This window comes from Stigmatopora nigra, chromosome 22 (genome assembly GCF_051989575.1).
Source record: "Stigmatopora nigra isolate UIUO_SnigA chromosome 22, RoL_Snig_1.1, whole genome shotgun sequence".
In the NCBI taxonomy this organism is placed as follows: Eukaryota; Metazoa; Chordata; class Actinopteri; order Syngnathiformes; family Syngnathidae; genus Stigmatopora; species Stigmatopora nigra.
The window spans coordinates 4,419,085-4,434,052 of NC_135529.1; the positions used below are offsets into that span (position 1 = coordinate 4,419,085).

The 14,968-nt window shown below is 43.2% G+C and overlaps 2 protein-coding genes across 7 annotated transcripts in view; both read left to right on the forward strand.

Annotated features, from left to right (window-relative positions):
- Positions 1–504: 504 nt before the first annotated feature.
- Positions 505–10,653, forward strand: LOC144215669 (ubiquitin-associated protein 2-like). Of its 4 annotated transcripts, none has more exons than XM_077744743.1 (29): positions 505–630; positions 1,988–2,127; positions 2,443–2,520; positions 2,596–2,706; positions 2,794–2,953; positions 3,169–3,246; positions 3,367–3,427; positions 3,572–3,666; positions 3,893–3,945; positions 4,037–4,086; positions 4,166–4,352; positions 4,487–4,754; positions 5,065–5,202; positions 5,296–5,432; positions 5,607–5,833; positions 5,927–6,158; positions 6,251–6,290; positions 6,376–6,499; positions 6,627–6,684; positions 6,798–7,005; positions 7,074–7,165; positions 7,347–7,397; positions 7,515–7,593; positions 7,707–7,907; positions 7,985–8,155; positions 8,919–9,026; positions 9,358–9,431; positions 9,543–9,734; positions 9,944–10,653. In XM_077744743.1, the coding sequence occupies exons 2-29, from the start codon at positions 2,032–2,034 to the stop codon at positions 10,037–10,039; spliced, it is 3,465 nt and encodes a 1,154-aa protein (XP_077600869.1). In that variant the 5' UTR covers positions 505–630; positions 1,988–2,031; the 3' UTR covers positions 10,040–10,653. The 4 variants fall into 4 exon arrangements, with proteins under 4 accessions (XP_077600869.1, XP_077600870.1, XP_077600871.1 ...); XM_077744744.1 differs by having other exon boundaries at positions 7,350–7,397; XM_077744745.1 differs by having other exon boundaries at positions 3,572–3,651.
- A 2,757-nt stretch (positions 10,654–13,410) lies between these two features.
- LOC144215374 (proprotein convertase subtilisin/kexin type 5-like) overlaps positions 13,411–14,968 on the forward strand; it is a 46,430-nt gene continuing 44,872 nt past the window's right edge. For 2 of the 3 annotated variants that reach the window (XM_077744253.1, XM_077744252.1), the window contains exon 1: positions 13,411–14,009. In XM_077744253.1, the coding sequence (XP_077600379.1) occupies positions 13,845–14,009 (165 nt within the window). In that variant the 5' untranslated portion in view covers positions 13,411–13,844. The remainder of the gene's footprint in view (positions 14,010–14,968) is intronic. The other variant, XM_077744251.1, reaches the window with a different exon arrangement.

A 14,968-nucleotide genomic window follows, 5' to 3' on the forward strand; every position in this document is an offset into this window, starting at 1 on the left:
AAAGAATTACATTCATTCTGGGTTCTAACAGTCATTATAACAGATCAATATGACCTATTGATGCCATGGTAATACATTACACAATCATATGTGGGTGTTAAAAATGATATGCATGAAATGTTTACCCACATTACATGTTCAAATTACAGATGCACACTTCACTAACTATATGCTTCATGAATGACCATATTCATTATTTGTTTTGATTACATGAATATTGATGTGATCCATATGCAAATGATAAGAGTAACATAGTTACTCATACATATATTTTTTAGGAAATGCCCCAAAAGAACATAGTAAGGAGGGTGGTGCAGGTGCAAGAACGAAAGCAAAGGGAGATTTTAAGAACTTGCGGTCTACAAAAAAAGGGGATCACAGAGCAGTGTGATTTTGTTTGTTTTAAAGCCCTTTATGCGAGCATGTGTCACTTTTATAAACCTATTTGATTTATATGGCTGCTTCCCGATTGGCGAGGCGGTCGCAATGAGACCAACCCATATTGTTGGTTTACTTCCGACCAATAAAGCTCCGTGACAAAAAAAGACGGAAGTGTTTTGCACAACGGCGAACAACGGCGCGGTGGGTCACGTGACATCTGCTGCTGGGCTGAGCGAAGCGTGTTAGCAGGTAAGGAAAAAAATGGGAGAAAACTACGACTAATAATAATAATGAAGCTAAACGCTTTCAGATTTACGCTCAATGAAGCGATCGGTCGATGATTGAACACGTTTTAGCGTGTTGTCTATCCTTTTTACCCGGATAACCGCAAAATTAGCCAATGTTGCATCTGGACTGTGTGCAGGCCGTTCTGATGCCGGGTTATTTTGTGAGCATTCTTCCGATATGTCTTATATAATTGCCTTGTCACGACATCTCGACAATGTACACGCTTTACATTCCCCTTAGAGGTTTGATTACATCACGTATATTAAGTTGCAAGGGCGCTCCTGTAGGCGCGCCGCTAGTGTTAGCTTCCAATGACTCCATTGGCGGCGTTGTTCTTGACGCACTTTTCTCTGAAAGCCTGGTTTGTTGACAAACTCCCTCTTGATCGTTATACCGCGAAGCCAAACTCATTGCCGATCGACTAACATCAATTCTGTTCGAGATTTGTTTTTGTATGTTTGCGTTTTGTTCAAAAGTGGAAGCAGGTTATTGTGTGAGCGTCGTACTCTCGGGAACAAAGAATGAGTGGCGGCTAAAAGCTAAGCTCAAGTTAAGATCATGTGGACATTAGCCTCTTGTGGCGCGATGTTTTTCCCCCAATAATAGCACGTTCTCATACCATTAAACACCATTAACTCGACATCCTAACATAATTTGTGCTTGATTCATTGTCGAATGTGTACTGCCAATTTGTGTGCCACACTATTATTAATCCCCATCGAATTGATATATATGTATACTTTGACATTGTTGTATAAGGCATTGGTTGCTGGTCACTCATGGTGTTTTTGTGTGTATGACAGCGTCGTAGAGTTAGGGTTGTTGGAAAGATGACACCTTGAATGTCCCCTCTGGGGGTCTAAATTTAACCCTGAGAGGCTGGTGGGTGGGTAACAGATGGAGACATACTCTTACATGGTATAGTCCAACACATGAGCCAACTTGCAAATTCGCTTAAAGGGGACACGCTGTTTGTCACGGTGTTTGAAACTCAAATTCCCAACTATTTTGACACTTAACTTGTAAAAGGTAATTGCTATTGTAAATGTTTGAAACTCAAATTCCCAACTATTTTGACACTTAACTTGTAAAAGGTAATTGCTATTGTAAATAGTCAACAAATCTAAGACATGCCACAATGCCAGCAAACAGATATGTCCATCATTCTCTTCCAGTTTTTGGTGTTCCAATATTTGCACATTATAGATCTACATCACCTTTAATTTCAATCAAATGCGGTTTTCATATCCATATCCATCTTGTCATAGCTCATTTTTGTTTTTCAGGAAACTAATTATTCTCTTTTGTTTGTTTCCAGATTTTTTTTCTATTTTGTACATACATTTTTTGTATATACTGTATATGATGACTTCTTTGGTCAGCAACCAAGCCCGAGGAACTCGGGACAAAACGCTGCCCTCCACCACACAGACCACTCATCCACAGAAACAAATACAGGTGGGTTAGCGACATATGTTTAGTGTGCCCCCAAAAAAGTTCTACGGCAGTACTACCTTGACCCAAAGTCACCAAAACTCTTGGCCCTTCTAACAAAGTCTTTAGTTCTATTCCTGTATTAATTAAGAAATCATCAAAATGACTGTAGTGTTCATTTCAAGTCATGTATAAATATTTCATTTCCCAAAATTGTCCTTTTAAGTGTCAGGGTGTTATTTTGACATTGTGATGATATTATTTCTCATAGAAACTAACCCCTAGAGATACAACAGTGCTTATGGGTGATTTTCTCACTAAAGTTTGTCTAATTTCCAGGCAACAGCAGAACAAATGCGCCTGGCCCAGGTGATTTACGACAAAAATGACGCTGTCTTTGAAGGCAAAGTCAAACAGGTATTTAGTGTTTTTATTGTGCACCATGTTTTGAGAAGCATATCATTTACACTGTTTTGCTTCACCCAATTGTAGCTGATTGAGGTTACTGGCAAGACTCAAGATGAGTGCATGGTCGCCCTCCACGACTGTAACGAGGACATCAACAGAGCCATCAATCATTTGTTGGAAAGCACCCCTGACACAGTGGGAACCTCTATTATGTTTGATTGCTGTCCTTATCAGATTGAATGCTTACAATCTTTCTAAATCTGTTTCTTTTTCTCTGAACAGAACTCATGGGAAACAGTCGGTAAAAAGCGGAGCCTAGGAAAAGAGGGAGGTACTGCAGAGGTAAAGGAGAGCCGAGAGAAGAAGGGAGTCGAGCGTGAGGTCAGTCGCGGCCGAGGTGGAGCCAACAGGAGAGGCCGCGGGATTAGCCGAGGGCGTGAAGGTATGGAATGAAACACTTCTTTCTGTTAGGTGTGTTTGTCTTCTGACATGTTTGTCTACTGATTTATTTACCTTTTAAAATGTAATCTGCATTGAATGATTTGTACTTTATTCCTCAAATGCATGGAGACTAGGTATAATCACTCAGTTCTTTGTCTCTGCAAACTGTAACACAAAAACACATTAGTAATGCGAAACCTCGTCTTTGGCTTCCAGGTCGTGTTGAGGAGAATGGCTTTGAGGTAGTGCCCGGAGAGAGAGGGGGAGACCGTGGACGCAGGGGGCGTGGCAGAGGTGACTTGCAATTCTAATAATACTACTATTATTCTACTTCTGCAACTTGCTTCATTTCTCCTGATACTAGACAAGCTAAGGGAAACTTGCATTCACAAAGTACTCTGCATGTATTTTAAGGGGTTGGTGGGCGTGGTCGAGGAAGGGCAGCTGCAGGTGCCAGACTCTCCCAGGCAATGGGGTAAGAAAAACAGTTGTCTAGACAAGTGGTAATGTTCATTTCAAGCATTTGGGAAAAATCTTTCTGAGTCTTTTTTTTTGGAAAAAAATAAGTTGTCCATGCTATTGTCATCCTTGTGGTCATACTCACTTAATTCCTCTGCAGCACCTTCAATCCTGCTGATTACTCTGCCGGTCGCCATGAGAATTGGGATGGTGACGTCAATGAAACTGCTGAGGCACCCGGTAAGATCAGGACAGGTGGGAACAGGAATCTTGTATTATATTTCAGGGGGGGGGGCTGTTTGAAATGATTTTTTTTCATTTGTGTGACCTATCCATCCATTTTTCAAAACTTATCTAATATCTTGTCCAAGCTGCTAATTTTGGATACACCGGTGACTAGTCACCAGCTAATTACAGTGCATACAGCCAGTAAAGGTTTGCATCCAAACCGATCAATTGACAAATTTGTGTTGTTTTTCAGCGGCGTGGGGAGGAAACACAGAAGACTGGATTACAGAAGACTGGAATGAAGACGTAAATATATGGGGACATACGAATCATTTGATTAGATAAATGTTTTTAATTATTTATTAAAGTAATTGTTTTTTCCTCCCTCTTCTCAAAGTTGTCTGAGACCAAAGTTTTCACTTCCTCTTCTACTTCTGGAAATCACAAGTGAGCCCGTCTCCACATGACATACAATCATTAAACATTTTCATTCAGTCAATTTGACCCTCTTATTGCTGTTCATCAGTGTGGACCTGACAGGCCTCCTCCCAAAGCCTGGTGTTTCTGTGGAATCAGACCTTGTTGATGGGCCGTCTGCTGAAGATCTTGGCCAAAGCCTGGTCTTCACAAACTCCCACCACAATGGACGGACAGCAACACACAGCTATGCCCATGCTGCCTCTGGAAGCGCCACCTATGCGCATGCTGCTCTGGTACTAGATTCTAGTTCTAGTAACTAGAACATTTTCAGTCCTTTTGCACTGCTACATGTCAGAATTTTCAAAGGAATAAGCTGAAAAATAACCAATTCATTACAATTGTATTTACACATGTATTTTCTTCTTAGTCTTCAGCCATTACTCCTGGATTAGGGTCTCCAAGCGCACCCAAGCCAGTGCCTCTGTCTGACGCCAGGACAGCAGATCAGCTTAATGGGCCTCGGCTTGGTCAGAGAGTCAGACAGAGCCTGGCTGCTACCTCAACCATCAACGGTAGCGCTTCCAAAGATGTGGTACCTCCAGTGGTACAGCCTGTGGTACAGAACCCCGCCCCTTCACCTTCTGTCGAAATAGCTCCTCAGAGATTGGACAACGGACCTGTAACAGGCCTGCACAGTAAGTTGATAAACTTAACCTTAAAGCAATCTGCCAACTATTCCACAAAAGGCCATAGCGGGTGCAGAATTTAATTCCAACCAAATTAGATGACACCTTCTGCCCCTGGTAATCACGTTAACAAAAGCTGTACTTGGCATTAGTCTTAAAGTAGAATGGTTTGTGAGCGCTAATGGACCCTCAAAAGAGCAAATTTGAGTAAATTTCAGAAATTAGCTGTAATCCTTGGTGTCAAGTGTTTAGGACAGTCAAATTTTTCGCTGTGGTGCATGTGTCACTTTTTTAAAATATTATTTCATGTTTCCCATAGTGGAAATGAAGGTTCAGCCAGAACCCTCCGCTGTGCTCAGCCAGCTAGCACAGAGGCACCAACAATCCTCCATCCTTCCTACAATGGAGCCACGGGTTATGTCCCATTCCCATGGCCCACAAGTGCCCACACCGCCAGGTATGACTCTTTGGTTCCTGCACATTCTTCTATCCATCTGCAGTATATTGAATGTATAGTTTGAATTTACCCACCTGCTTCTTTGTGCTTAAGGTCATGAGTCATCAGTCCTAACTGTAAGAGATGGAGGCTCTCCGGGAATTAAGTTGCCTGGTGTGGATTCTCCTATCACAGAGCCTCCCATGCGACATCTTAAGACACAGAAGCGTAGAGTACTGCCCCCCTCAAAGGTACTAAAATTAACCCACTTTGCAAATGAATAATACAGCGATTCAGCTGTTCATTAACACATTCCAACCCTACTACAAGTTAAAATTAATTTTGTAGTGAGCAAGGGAGTTTTATACCTTTTTAACTGCAAGACAAATGAGTTTATATACCATGCACTTTTTCCTCGTCCTTAGATTCCCTCGTCAGCTGTGGAGATGCCAGGATCAGCAGACATCTCTGGCCTGAAATTTCAGTTTGGTGCATTGGACTTCAGTTCTGAGACAGGCACTGTTGACGTAATCCAAAAGGAGTTGACCCGAGAACAGGGTCCATCGGCACCTCCGGGGGTGATGTCTATCCCTGCTGCAACAGCACCTGCACAGCAGTCACAAAGCTTGTTTTCCAAACCTGCTTCTGTGAGGTAAATTTGCTCATGCCTCGTCTTCAAGATGACCCTGAAGACTTGAATCTATAACTTTTCATTTACAAATATTTTCTCCTGTTATCATACCAGCGAACACATTAGCGGCATACCCACCATGCCGGATGCTGGCTTCCCCTCACCGTCCTTGGGCTTGCCCAGTGCCACAGCTACCCCCTCTCTGGGCCTCCCGGGTGCCGCTGCTCCACCTTCTACGGTGCTACCCCCCGCAAAGCGCATTGAGGGTGGTGTTACCAGATCCCTACCTCCCCACCATCCATTCTCTCCGAGCAAAGAGATGCAGCCATCTGCCCCCAGCCTCACGGTGATGTGACGCATTGTTTCCTAATCTGTGCAAAATGTTGCCCAATTACTGATTACATTCCCCCCCCCCCCCCCCCTTTTTAATATATATAGAATGGTTACTCTACCATGAAGATACAAAGCACACCGGAAAGTAAGTTGACAATTCAAAACTGTTTAATCCACATTTTAAAAAATGAATTAAATAAAAACAAAATAAATATGTATATATATTTTAGCTGCACAATTGCCAAGAACGGTGAAAACAGAGTCTCCGCTCCTAAATGACGGTGGCCCCACCCACCATGCGCCCTCCACCGGAGTCACAACAGCCAACTTGACACCCGTTCCTTCGCTCAACAGGTAAAGTCAGGCACACTTAATACTGTTTTTTTATTTTGTCGACCGATATTAGTGATGGCTGTTTTATTGGTTTACAACTTCATTGTAACTTCTTTTTTCTTTTAATTGTGTGTACTTTGCTTTCCAGCCATGTGAGCGCCTCTCATTTATCTGGACCTCCCTACACCACTAACTCTTCTGTGCCAGTAAGTCTTCACCTCCGGCTCACATGCCACAGCCAAAATACATTTCAGTAAAATCATTGCTTGTTGTCTCTAAAGAAATCATAGCCTCATCATTTTGTTCCTAATTTCCTCAGGCAACTAATGAGGAGATTGTCTGCGCCAATCCACACACCTTTTCCACTCAGTCAGGCCAGCCGCACAATGCCACTATCTCGTCCCCATTGGCTGTCAGCAGTTCAAACAGTGGTCCGCACCTATCCGGAGCACCAGGACTGAATGGCCCAAGTGGTGGTCTTTCAGCTGCAAACAGCCGCACAGCGCCCCTCCTCACCGCAACCTCTGGTAATGTGAATATCTTCAATATACAAATGAAATAGATTGAACTTCATATCATTTTTTTTTCTCTCTAGGCAAAGCCCCTCCCAATTTGGCCCAAGGCGTGCCCCCTCTTTTGGCCAGTCAATACATCATGGGCCCTGGTGGATTGCTCCCAGCCTACCCGGTAACTAAATGTCTAACACAGTACATTGGTACCACTACTTGTGAATTTAATTTCAATATAATTCAATACACTGTTTATCGATACATAGATTAGGATATCAATGTGTGATGTACAATATATGCAATTGTCTAAAATTGGACAGCAATTATTAAATGATTTTTTTGGGGGGCAATCCCAATAGCAGATCTATGGCTACGAGGAGCTGCAGATGCTGCAGTCCCGTCTTCCCATGGTGAGTTTTATTTTTATTTTTTTTGCAATTCTATGAATGAAGTAGCCCATACAAGCAGTTAAAGTTGATATTGCATATTCAATGTTGTTTATACAATTGGCACTGCTGTTTATGCAGGACTACTATAGTGTAGCATTTCCTGGTACTACGGCCACAATACCTGGAAGAGATGGCCTTGCCAACAATCCTTACTCAGGTGAGTGGCAGTGAGTTTTGTTTGAAAATTGTGGAAACGGAAAAGTATGGAAAAACTAGATGTGAAGTATTTTGGACAACCTCTAAATTTGGCTTTACACTAACATTGTCTAGGTGAGGCGACAAAGTTTGGGAGGAATGACTCTTCATCCCCAGCGCCACCTACCAGCCTGTCCACAGCTGGCGTGCAATCGCAGGCTCAACAGGCGCCACAGGCTGCAACACAGGGACAGGGTCAAGGCCAGAGCCAAGGCCAACAGAACCAAAACCCAGCCTTCCTCAACCCACCGATCCCACCTGGCTATGGCTATACTGGTGACTGAGCGACTGATTACACGTCACTCTCACGCACCATTGAGACCTTTTTAGGAACCCATATTACTTGTGTTTAGGTCTGCCATACTACCCGGGCATGCCTGGTGTCCCCTCGGCCTTCCAGTATGGCCCCACCGTCTTTGTGCCTCCTACTTCAGCCAAACAACCCGCCATGGGCTTGGCCAACCCTTCCAATCAGTACCACCAACAGCATCAGCCTACTTATGGACAGCATGCCTATGGCACAGGTGAGACACACTTTTGACAATTACTATTTTTGTTAGAAAAATAAAAATCCTTTCACCAATGACTTTGCTCATTAGAGGACTTGAGTAGTAGTGCAACCAGACCTGGACGATAAAACGCTGACTGTAAATATCGTCAAGTTTTATAAACAGTAAAATATTTTGATAAGTTGATAAATATAAATCATAATCACAGCACAAAGAACGGGGGCGCTTATGCGACATGAACGCTAGTTCCAGACTATTACGCAGCCAAAATGAGTGGGTGAGATGCAGGACAGCACTGAGCCAACCCACTAAAAGATCCAACTCTCTGTCGTGTACTTTATCTGTACCTATGAATACATGTGAGGCACACCTGAGAAGAAACACGGTTGACTGAACCATGGCAGCACTCAACATAGGTTACTTTTATTGTGAAATCATTTAGCAGAAGTGCAAGGCAATGCATAGCTTTTAGTCCATTTCTAATTTTATTTTATTATTTTGCAAGGTTAATTTTTCTACTCTGCATGATTGTTGGGTTTTCGGGCCTCTTCATGTGTGTATGTGTGTGCAGGTGCACGTGTGTTAACTTTTTGATGCATGCATAGCTCAATGCCCACCACCACCATCACCACTGTTTGGCTCAATATAGACACAGCTGCCATTGTAGTCAGGTTACCTTACTGCCTTTCTCCCCTCCTTCCCTCTTCCACCTCCTTCTTCACATTTTCTATCCTATCTGCTCCTCTCCCTTCTTCTTGACTTCCTCTTGCTCCTTCAGCCTTTGACGACCTGTCTCAAGCCCATGCTGGGGAGTACAATAAGGGAGGGTACGGCGGCTCTGCCCAATCTCAAGTCGCCAAATCGGCGGGCAGCGGCCCAGGGAAAGGTACAGGTGGCACGCACACGCAAACATATACTGTGTATATCTATATTTATATCAAGTCAGTGGGCGTTCAAAAAGGAACACATGAAAGGAGGCTGAATGTGTATGTCTGTGATTGCATGTCATTCACATGGTAGAAGCAGACTGCTTCAAGCTTGCGCACTGGCTAAATTTAATCGGCGCCTTCCAACTGGCTGACCTTTCCCCAAGACCTGATGTCCCACAACAGTTTTTTTTTGTTATGTTCCAGAACCTCCACCCCCTATTCATTTTCTACCCAAGTGTCACCGTCATGTCATTCTTGGTAAAGACTCACTTTCTTTCCTGCTAACAGCACCAGGATTGTCTGGATCTGGGAGCAGTGGTGGCGTACCAGAGATGAATCCATCCATTTACAACAAAACACAGGTGACTACAACCTCTTCTAAACGCATTTTTAAGTAAAGATACCACTGTAATCAGGGTCGCCAAAAAAAAAGAGTCCATTGATTTCAACTCAAACTTTTTTTTTTTCACCAGTCATTTGACAAGCAGGGTTTCCACACGGGGACACCGCCGCCTTTCACCCTTCCCTCGGCCCTGGGCGGCGCTGGACCCATGAACCCTGGGGGAGCGCCGGGCTACGCGCCAGGCCATTTTCTGCACATCTTGCCTCCGCATCAGCAGCCCCATTCGCAGTTGTTACACCACCACCTCACACAGGAAACACAGGTATGACAAATAGCATATGCATTCATCATTTGTTGGCAATGTGTATAAAACAAATTCACCTTTATAACTTAGTTGATATTTTAGAAATGCCTTTATTTCAGCATAGTGACTATTTAACTATATGCTACAATAGCTTTCCCAGGAATCTGAAGTTTTCTGAAAGGCATCCAAAATGGCAACGATTTTTCTCTTATCTACTTCCCCGTCAGGGTGGTCCGGGACAGCGTGGCCCGTCGAGCGGCATGCAGCAGAAAAGCCAAGGCAGCAAGTCTAGTTATGGCAGCTCTCCCTACTGGGGCAATTGAGGATTGCTTCAAATTCCCTCACAAGACCCTGAACCCGACCCCCCCTTTTTTCTGCTAAAAGGAACAAAAAGGAAAGATACATACACACACATACGCACACATACATTCACACACACACACACAAGCAGCCAAACGTGCCCTGACCTTGCCCCCACCTCAAACAAGTCCTCATTTGGTTCTCTTCCTTCCCCACCTCCAAATTGATTGTACCTGTAAGATATTTATGTATGTATTTATATAAATATAGATATATATTATATAAATATACTGTATATGTAATAGTAGAACTTGGTCTGGTTGCTACATTGCTGAAGGACTTCTTTTCGGGTTAGAGTTTGAACACTGCTGGAAGAGAAAGTTACAGGGAAAAGAAACAAACTGAGACCACAACCGCACTGATTGATACATGAGGGCTGTTCTGGTGGGGGTCAGGTGCAACTACTGCATTTTTTGTTGTTTTATATATACAGTTCACACAACGCCCCAATCTTCATTTTGTATGCTACCTTTTTCACCCGTGTCTAAGACACCACCCGCCAACCCAAATCTTATTTTAATTTAATTTTAATCCTCAAAGCCCTTCAAATAAACGTTCTGGGATGTTGGAAGTTTAATTTGACTCCTGTCTTGAGTTTTCCCCTATAGGGATCAATCATATAGGTGCAAATGTACTCCGTTAAACGTCCAATCCATTTTGACTTGGCGTGTGAATGCGGCTGTTTGGTATCCCGTGTTGAAACTTGACTCATTGCTAGCCTTGGGACTGAAAACTATTAGGCACCTAAAAAATGTGCAAGTACCCCCGTTAAAAAATAAGCATTAGACTGAATTGGGGGGGAATATTTGGCCCAAAATCCAGGAAACTGAAATAATTTTACACTACAAATTTTGGAAAATGGCTGGCTCATAAGTAATGAGCAGCCAGCAAATGTTATTAATGCAAGCGGTACTTCTCGCTGAAGGAAAAGCAAAATGGGGGCTAACTTGACAAAGTGGGCAGTTTACAGAATCCTCCACAGAATCCTAGTCTGTACACTAAGTCCAGAGCCACTAGATGACAGTATAACTTCAAATGTGACACAACACCTGCTGCAGAAAACAATTGTTTTTTGGATTGCGCGTTGAATAAACGTGAGCATAAGCCATGCATGATGTGGAAAGAGTGGGTTTTTTGCAACACAAGTAATGGGTCAAACACATGATGCACTTTGTTATTGCCCCCAAGCGGCACAGGAATGTCCCTCAGTTTGTTGACATTTTGTTGGGGTTCAGAGGGTTCACTTGCTTCGAGGATTTGGTGGCAGGGGGGTGTCCGTTTAGTCTACTTCTCAAGACCTGGAAACAAAAAAACTCAATTTGTTACTTCCTTTCTTCCCTTTCATCTCCATCCTGGAATGGGAGAATGTGGCCTGACACGCTTGTCGTGTTCATCGGCTGCAGGAATTGAGCCGCAATTAGCACGGCCCTCCCGGCTTTTTGGGACGAGGTGTGTATGTGGGGGGATGTCAATCAACGGTGAATGGGCAGATAATAGCTGGTGCATTCCAGAATGATAGCGTTGAGTCAGCTGTGACCTGGGTTGCACGGCTTAGGGGGTGAATGGAGGGACTCGGGGGGGGGGGATTCCGAGGGCAGTTTGGACATGATACCTCGAGTTAATAAGAAAAGAAAAAACAACTTCCAACACAACATGATCTGCTTTGTAATGCTGAATGAAAATAAATGTTGAAAATTTAGGTAACTACAGCTAAGGCCTGAAGAGGCAAAAAAAAAGGTAAAAAGCACCACAGTATGATCTATTTATATAATATATATCCGTGTTTATGTGCATATATACAATATATGCATGTGGATATATATTTTGTATATCTGTATTTAGGAATGCTTTTATTTTGTTGCTATGGATCTTTATATCCATATGTAATTAATACCTATGTATGCATATACTTTGGTGTCAATTTCCTCTGCCTAACAGCAACTATAATGAATCTTTTACATTTCCTCACATCTGCCCCTCAAGGAAGTCAGAATTTGTGAGTCTAAATGAACACTGGGTAAAGGTTTGTTTCTTAGTGTAGTTTGAGTTATCTTGTTTACTTGTTTGCATAATATTTGAGTGGGTCGAGGATTGTTTTTGTTTGTGTTAGAGATAAATATTTATGAAGTGATGTGGTCTGATACCCAAAAAAAAGCCCACACACATTGAGCATCAAAGTATACTTTGTGGGATATGTTTTCCATTTTGGTGTTCTTATTCCAGGGGTGGACAAACAAATCCTGGAGGGCTGCTGTAGGTAAGTGTTTTTTGTTCATATCGATCCAGCACAGAAACTTTGGCCAATGAGATTTCTGCAGAAAAACAAGAAGCACCTAACTGCAATCCACTGATTGCACTTGTAGGACACCAGATTGGTGAAAAGGTATTCTCTTTATGGGTAAAAGATGAACTCAAAGTGTATGTTTTTCTTTGACTTTTGTTGTCCTTTTTGCAGCAGTTACCTGTGAGAAAAAATGCAGGGGAATGTATGCAGTGTTGTGTAAGGTGGAGGTCATAGTTGAGCTAAGTCTGCCCTGGTATTTGAGTGTCAATAATATGAAGCGGCACACTGACAAGGCTTGCATTCAGCAGCATATCTCAACAAGATGTGCATGTGTGTGATGCCTCCACAGATGTGTACCTGTGATTGCAAAGAGAATTGATAACCGTAATGACCAAATAAGAAACTCTGTCTTAGGACACTTGGATTTTTTGAACTATTTCATGCAGAAACCTATCAGTTTACTGTGCACATTATTGGGATGTGACAGAAAACCAGAATACATGGAGAAAACCCACACAAGTCCAGGAAGTCTAAACCTGGGATTGAATCATCGGTCTCAGAACTGTGAGACCAACACACTACCTCCTTGGCCACTCTATATCTATATATTAATTGAATTGAACACCTTTATTGTCATTATAAAAGTATAATCAGATTCAAAGCTTCATAAAGTACATACATAAGTTGTCATAAAAAGATTTATATTCATTAATTCATTTTCTGAACTGCTTTGTCCTCATTAGGGCCGCGGAGGGTGCTGGAGCCTATCCCAGGTCAAACTGGGGCAGAGGCAGGGGCCCAGCAGATTGCAGGGTGCAAGAAGTGCAACCATGCACACTTCAAAAAGTGATAACTAACTAAGGTATATCTATATTTATTTATGTATTTATTTATTTATTTATTTATTTTATAGAAAAGTTTGGGAAAGCCCAGGATGATTTATTGCTCCTTTGCCCCACTGTACGAGTGCCCCCCCCCCTCCCCCCACGGAATTTACTCTCTTTAAGACCCGGCGGCGCCTCGGCAGGGAACCCCCTACGCCCCCCCACCTTGGCGTGTATAGTCTACTCTCTAGTCTGGCGTTTCGCCGACCAAGCTCCAGCTAGTTAGTCGTTTGCCAGGAGACTGACGTGCGGGTGCTTGACATCGGGGAGATCTCGTGGAGCAAACAGCTTCGGATGAGCCTCCGTACAACCCCACTACGTCCGGAGTAAACTTCCTAGTCTCCATGTGGACTTTATCGGAGCTTTGAAGGGGAAGGGAAACTTCTCTGCACCTCCGCTCCCCTCCACCTCCTTCCCTCCGTCCCTCTCCTCGGTTGGATTCTCTCGTTTCCCCCGCTTGGGTAGTCCATGAGATCCGCGATCGATCAAAGTTAGCTTTTGTTTGTTTTTTGTTTGTTTGTTGTTTTTTATACTTCTCCTTTTCTACGCCGAGAAGAGGAGGCGGAGGTGTTGGAGGAAGGAAAAGTTAGCGGGGTGAAGATGGTCCGTCTGCTGTGCGTCCTGGCGCTCAGCCTCGGCTTCCTTACGCCGCCGATGCCGTGCCACGCTCGGATATACACTAACCACTGGGCGGTTAGGATAACCGGTGGATCCGACGTAGCCGAGCGGATCGCGGAAAAGTACGGATACAGGAACATGGGGCAGGTAGGCAACATTCCTTTCCATCAGTCGGTCCAAGTATGTCGAAGTGTCATAGACGCTAGTTGCTCCACTCGATCCAGTTCAAATGTTTTTTTCTTCCTTCCTTCACTTAGACCCCACACACAACAGGTGCTTCTGGCCTGGAGATAGCAAATGTGTCAGTTTTGCACATTGGCCAGAACTTTTTGGTGCATATTGAAGAAAATCGAGCCGATTTTATTTTTTTAATGCAGGGATGTTTTCCCCCAAGTCTAAAACAAACCGCATGAGTGCAATGATCAATTAGATCTGATGCACGCTGTGCTACTTTCAGTGAGGCTGTTGATTCACTCTCAATTTTGATTAGTTTGCCATATTATTGGTCCCATCGAAAACTACCTTCTAGTCAACATGATCTTGTTAATGCACATTAATGTGTTTTGCCATGCCAGCTTCTTATTTAATATCAAACTTTTTCAGAGATAAAATTTGAACATTTTTTGAGATAAAAACAGTAATCTTACAATATAACCTTCACCTATGATTTCACTCATGTCACAGTTATAATCAGTGACCTGTTGATATTTGTGTTTTCCTCCTAAAACTTGCTTTTTTGTTTAGTTATTTACTGTTGTTTTGCATACTTGAGCTATTGTTCCCAGATGATTCGCACGTTCACACATTTTAAAGTTATTTTGGAAAGATTCCTGCGGGGCATTCCTTCCTCTATGTTGACTATTGTCAGGGAAGAACACAATGAGCCACACATCTAGAAACAAGAGCTCAGCATCAACAGTGGAGGTGGTGCTCTGTTGGGGGTGTGTATGGGTTTGGACACAGTTAAAGAGCCTTTAGTGGGGGGAGGGGATAGAGAAATACACCCCTCCAGCGTGGACCTCACACGTACACCTCACACCAAAAAATACAGTTCAAGCCCGCTCTTGCCGGCATGAGTATTGAGGATAATGGGCTGGGGTGGGGGC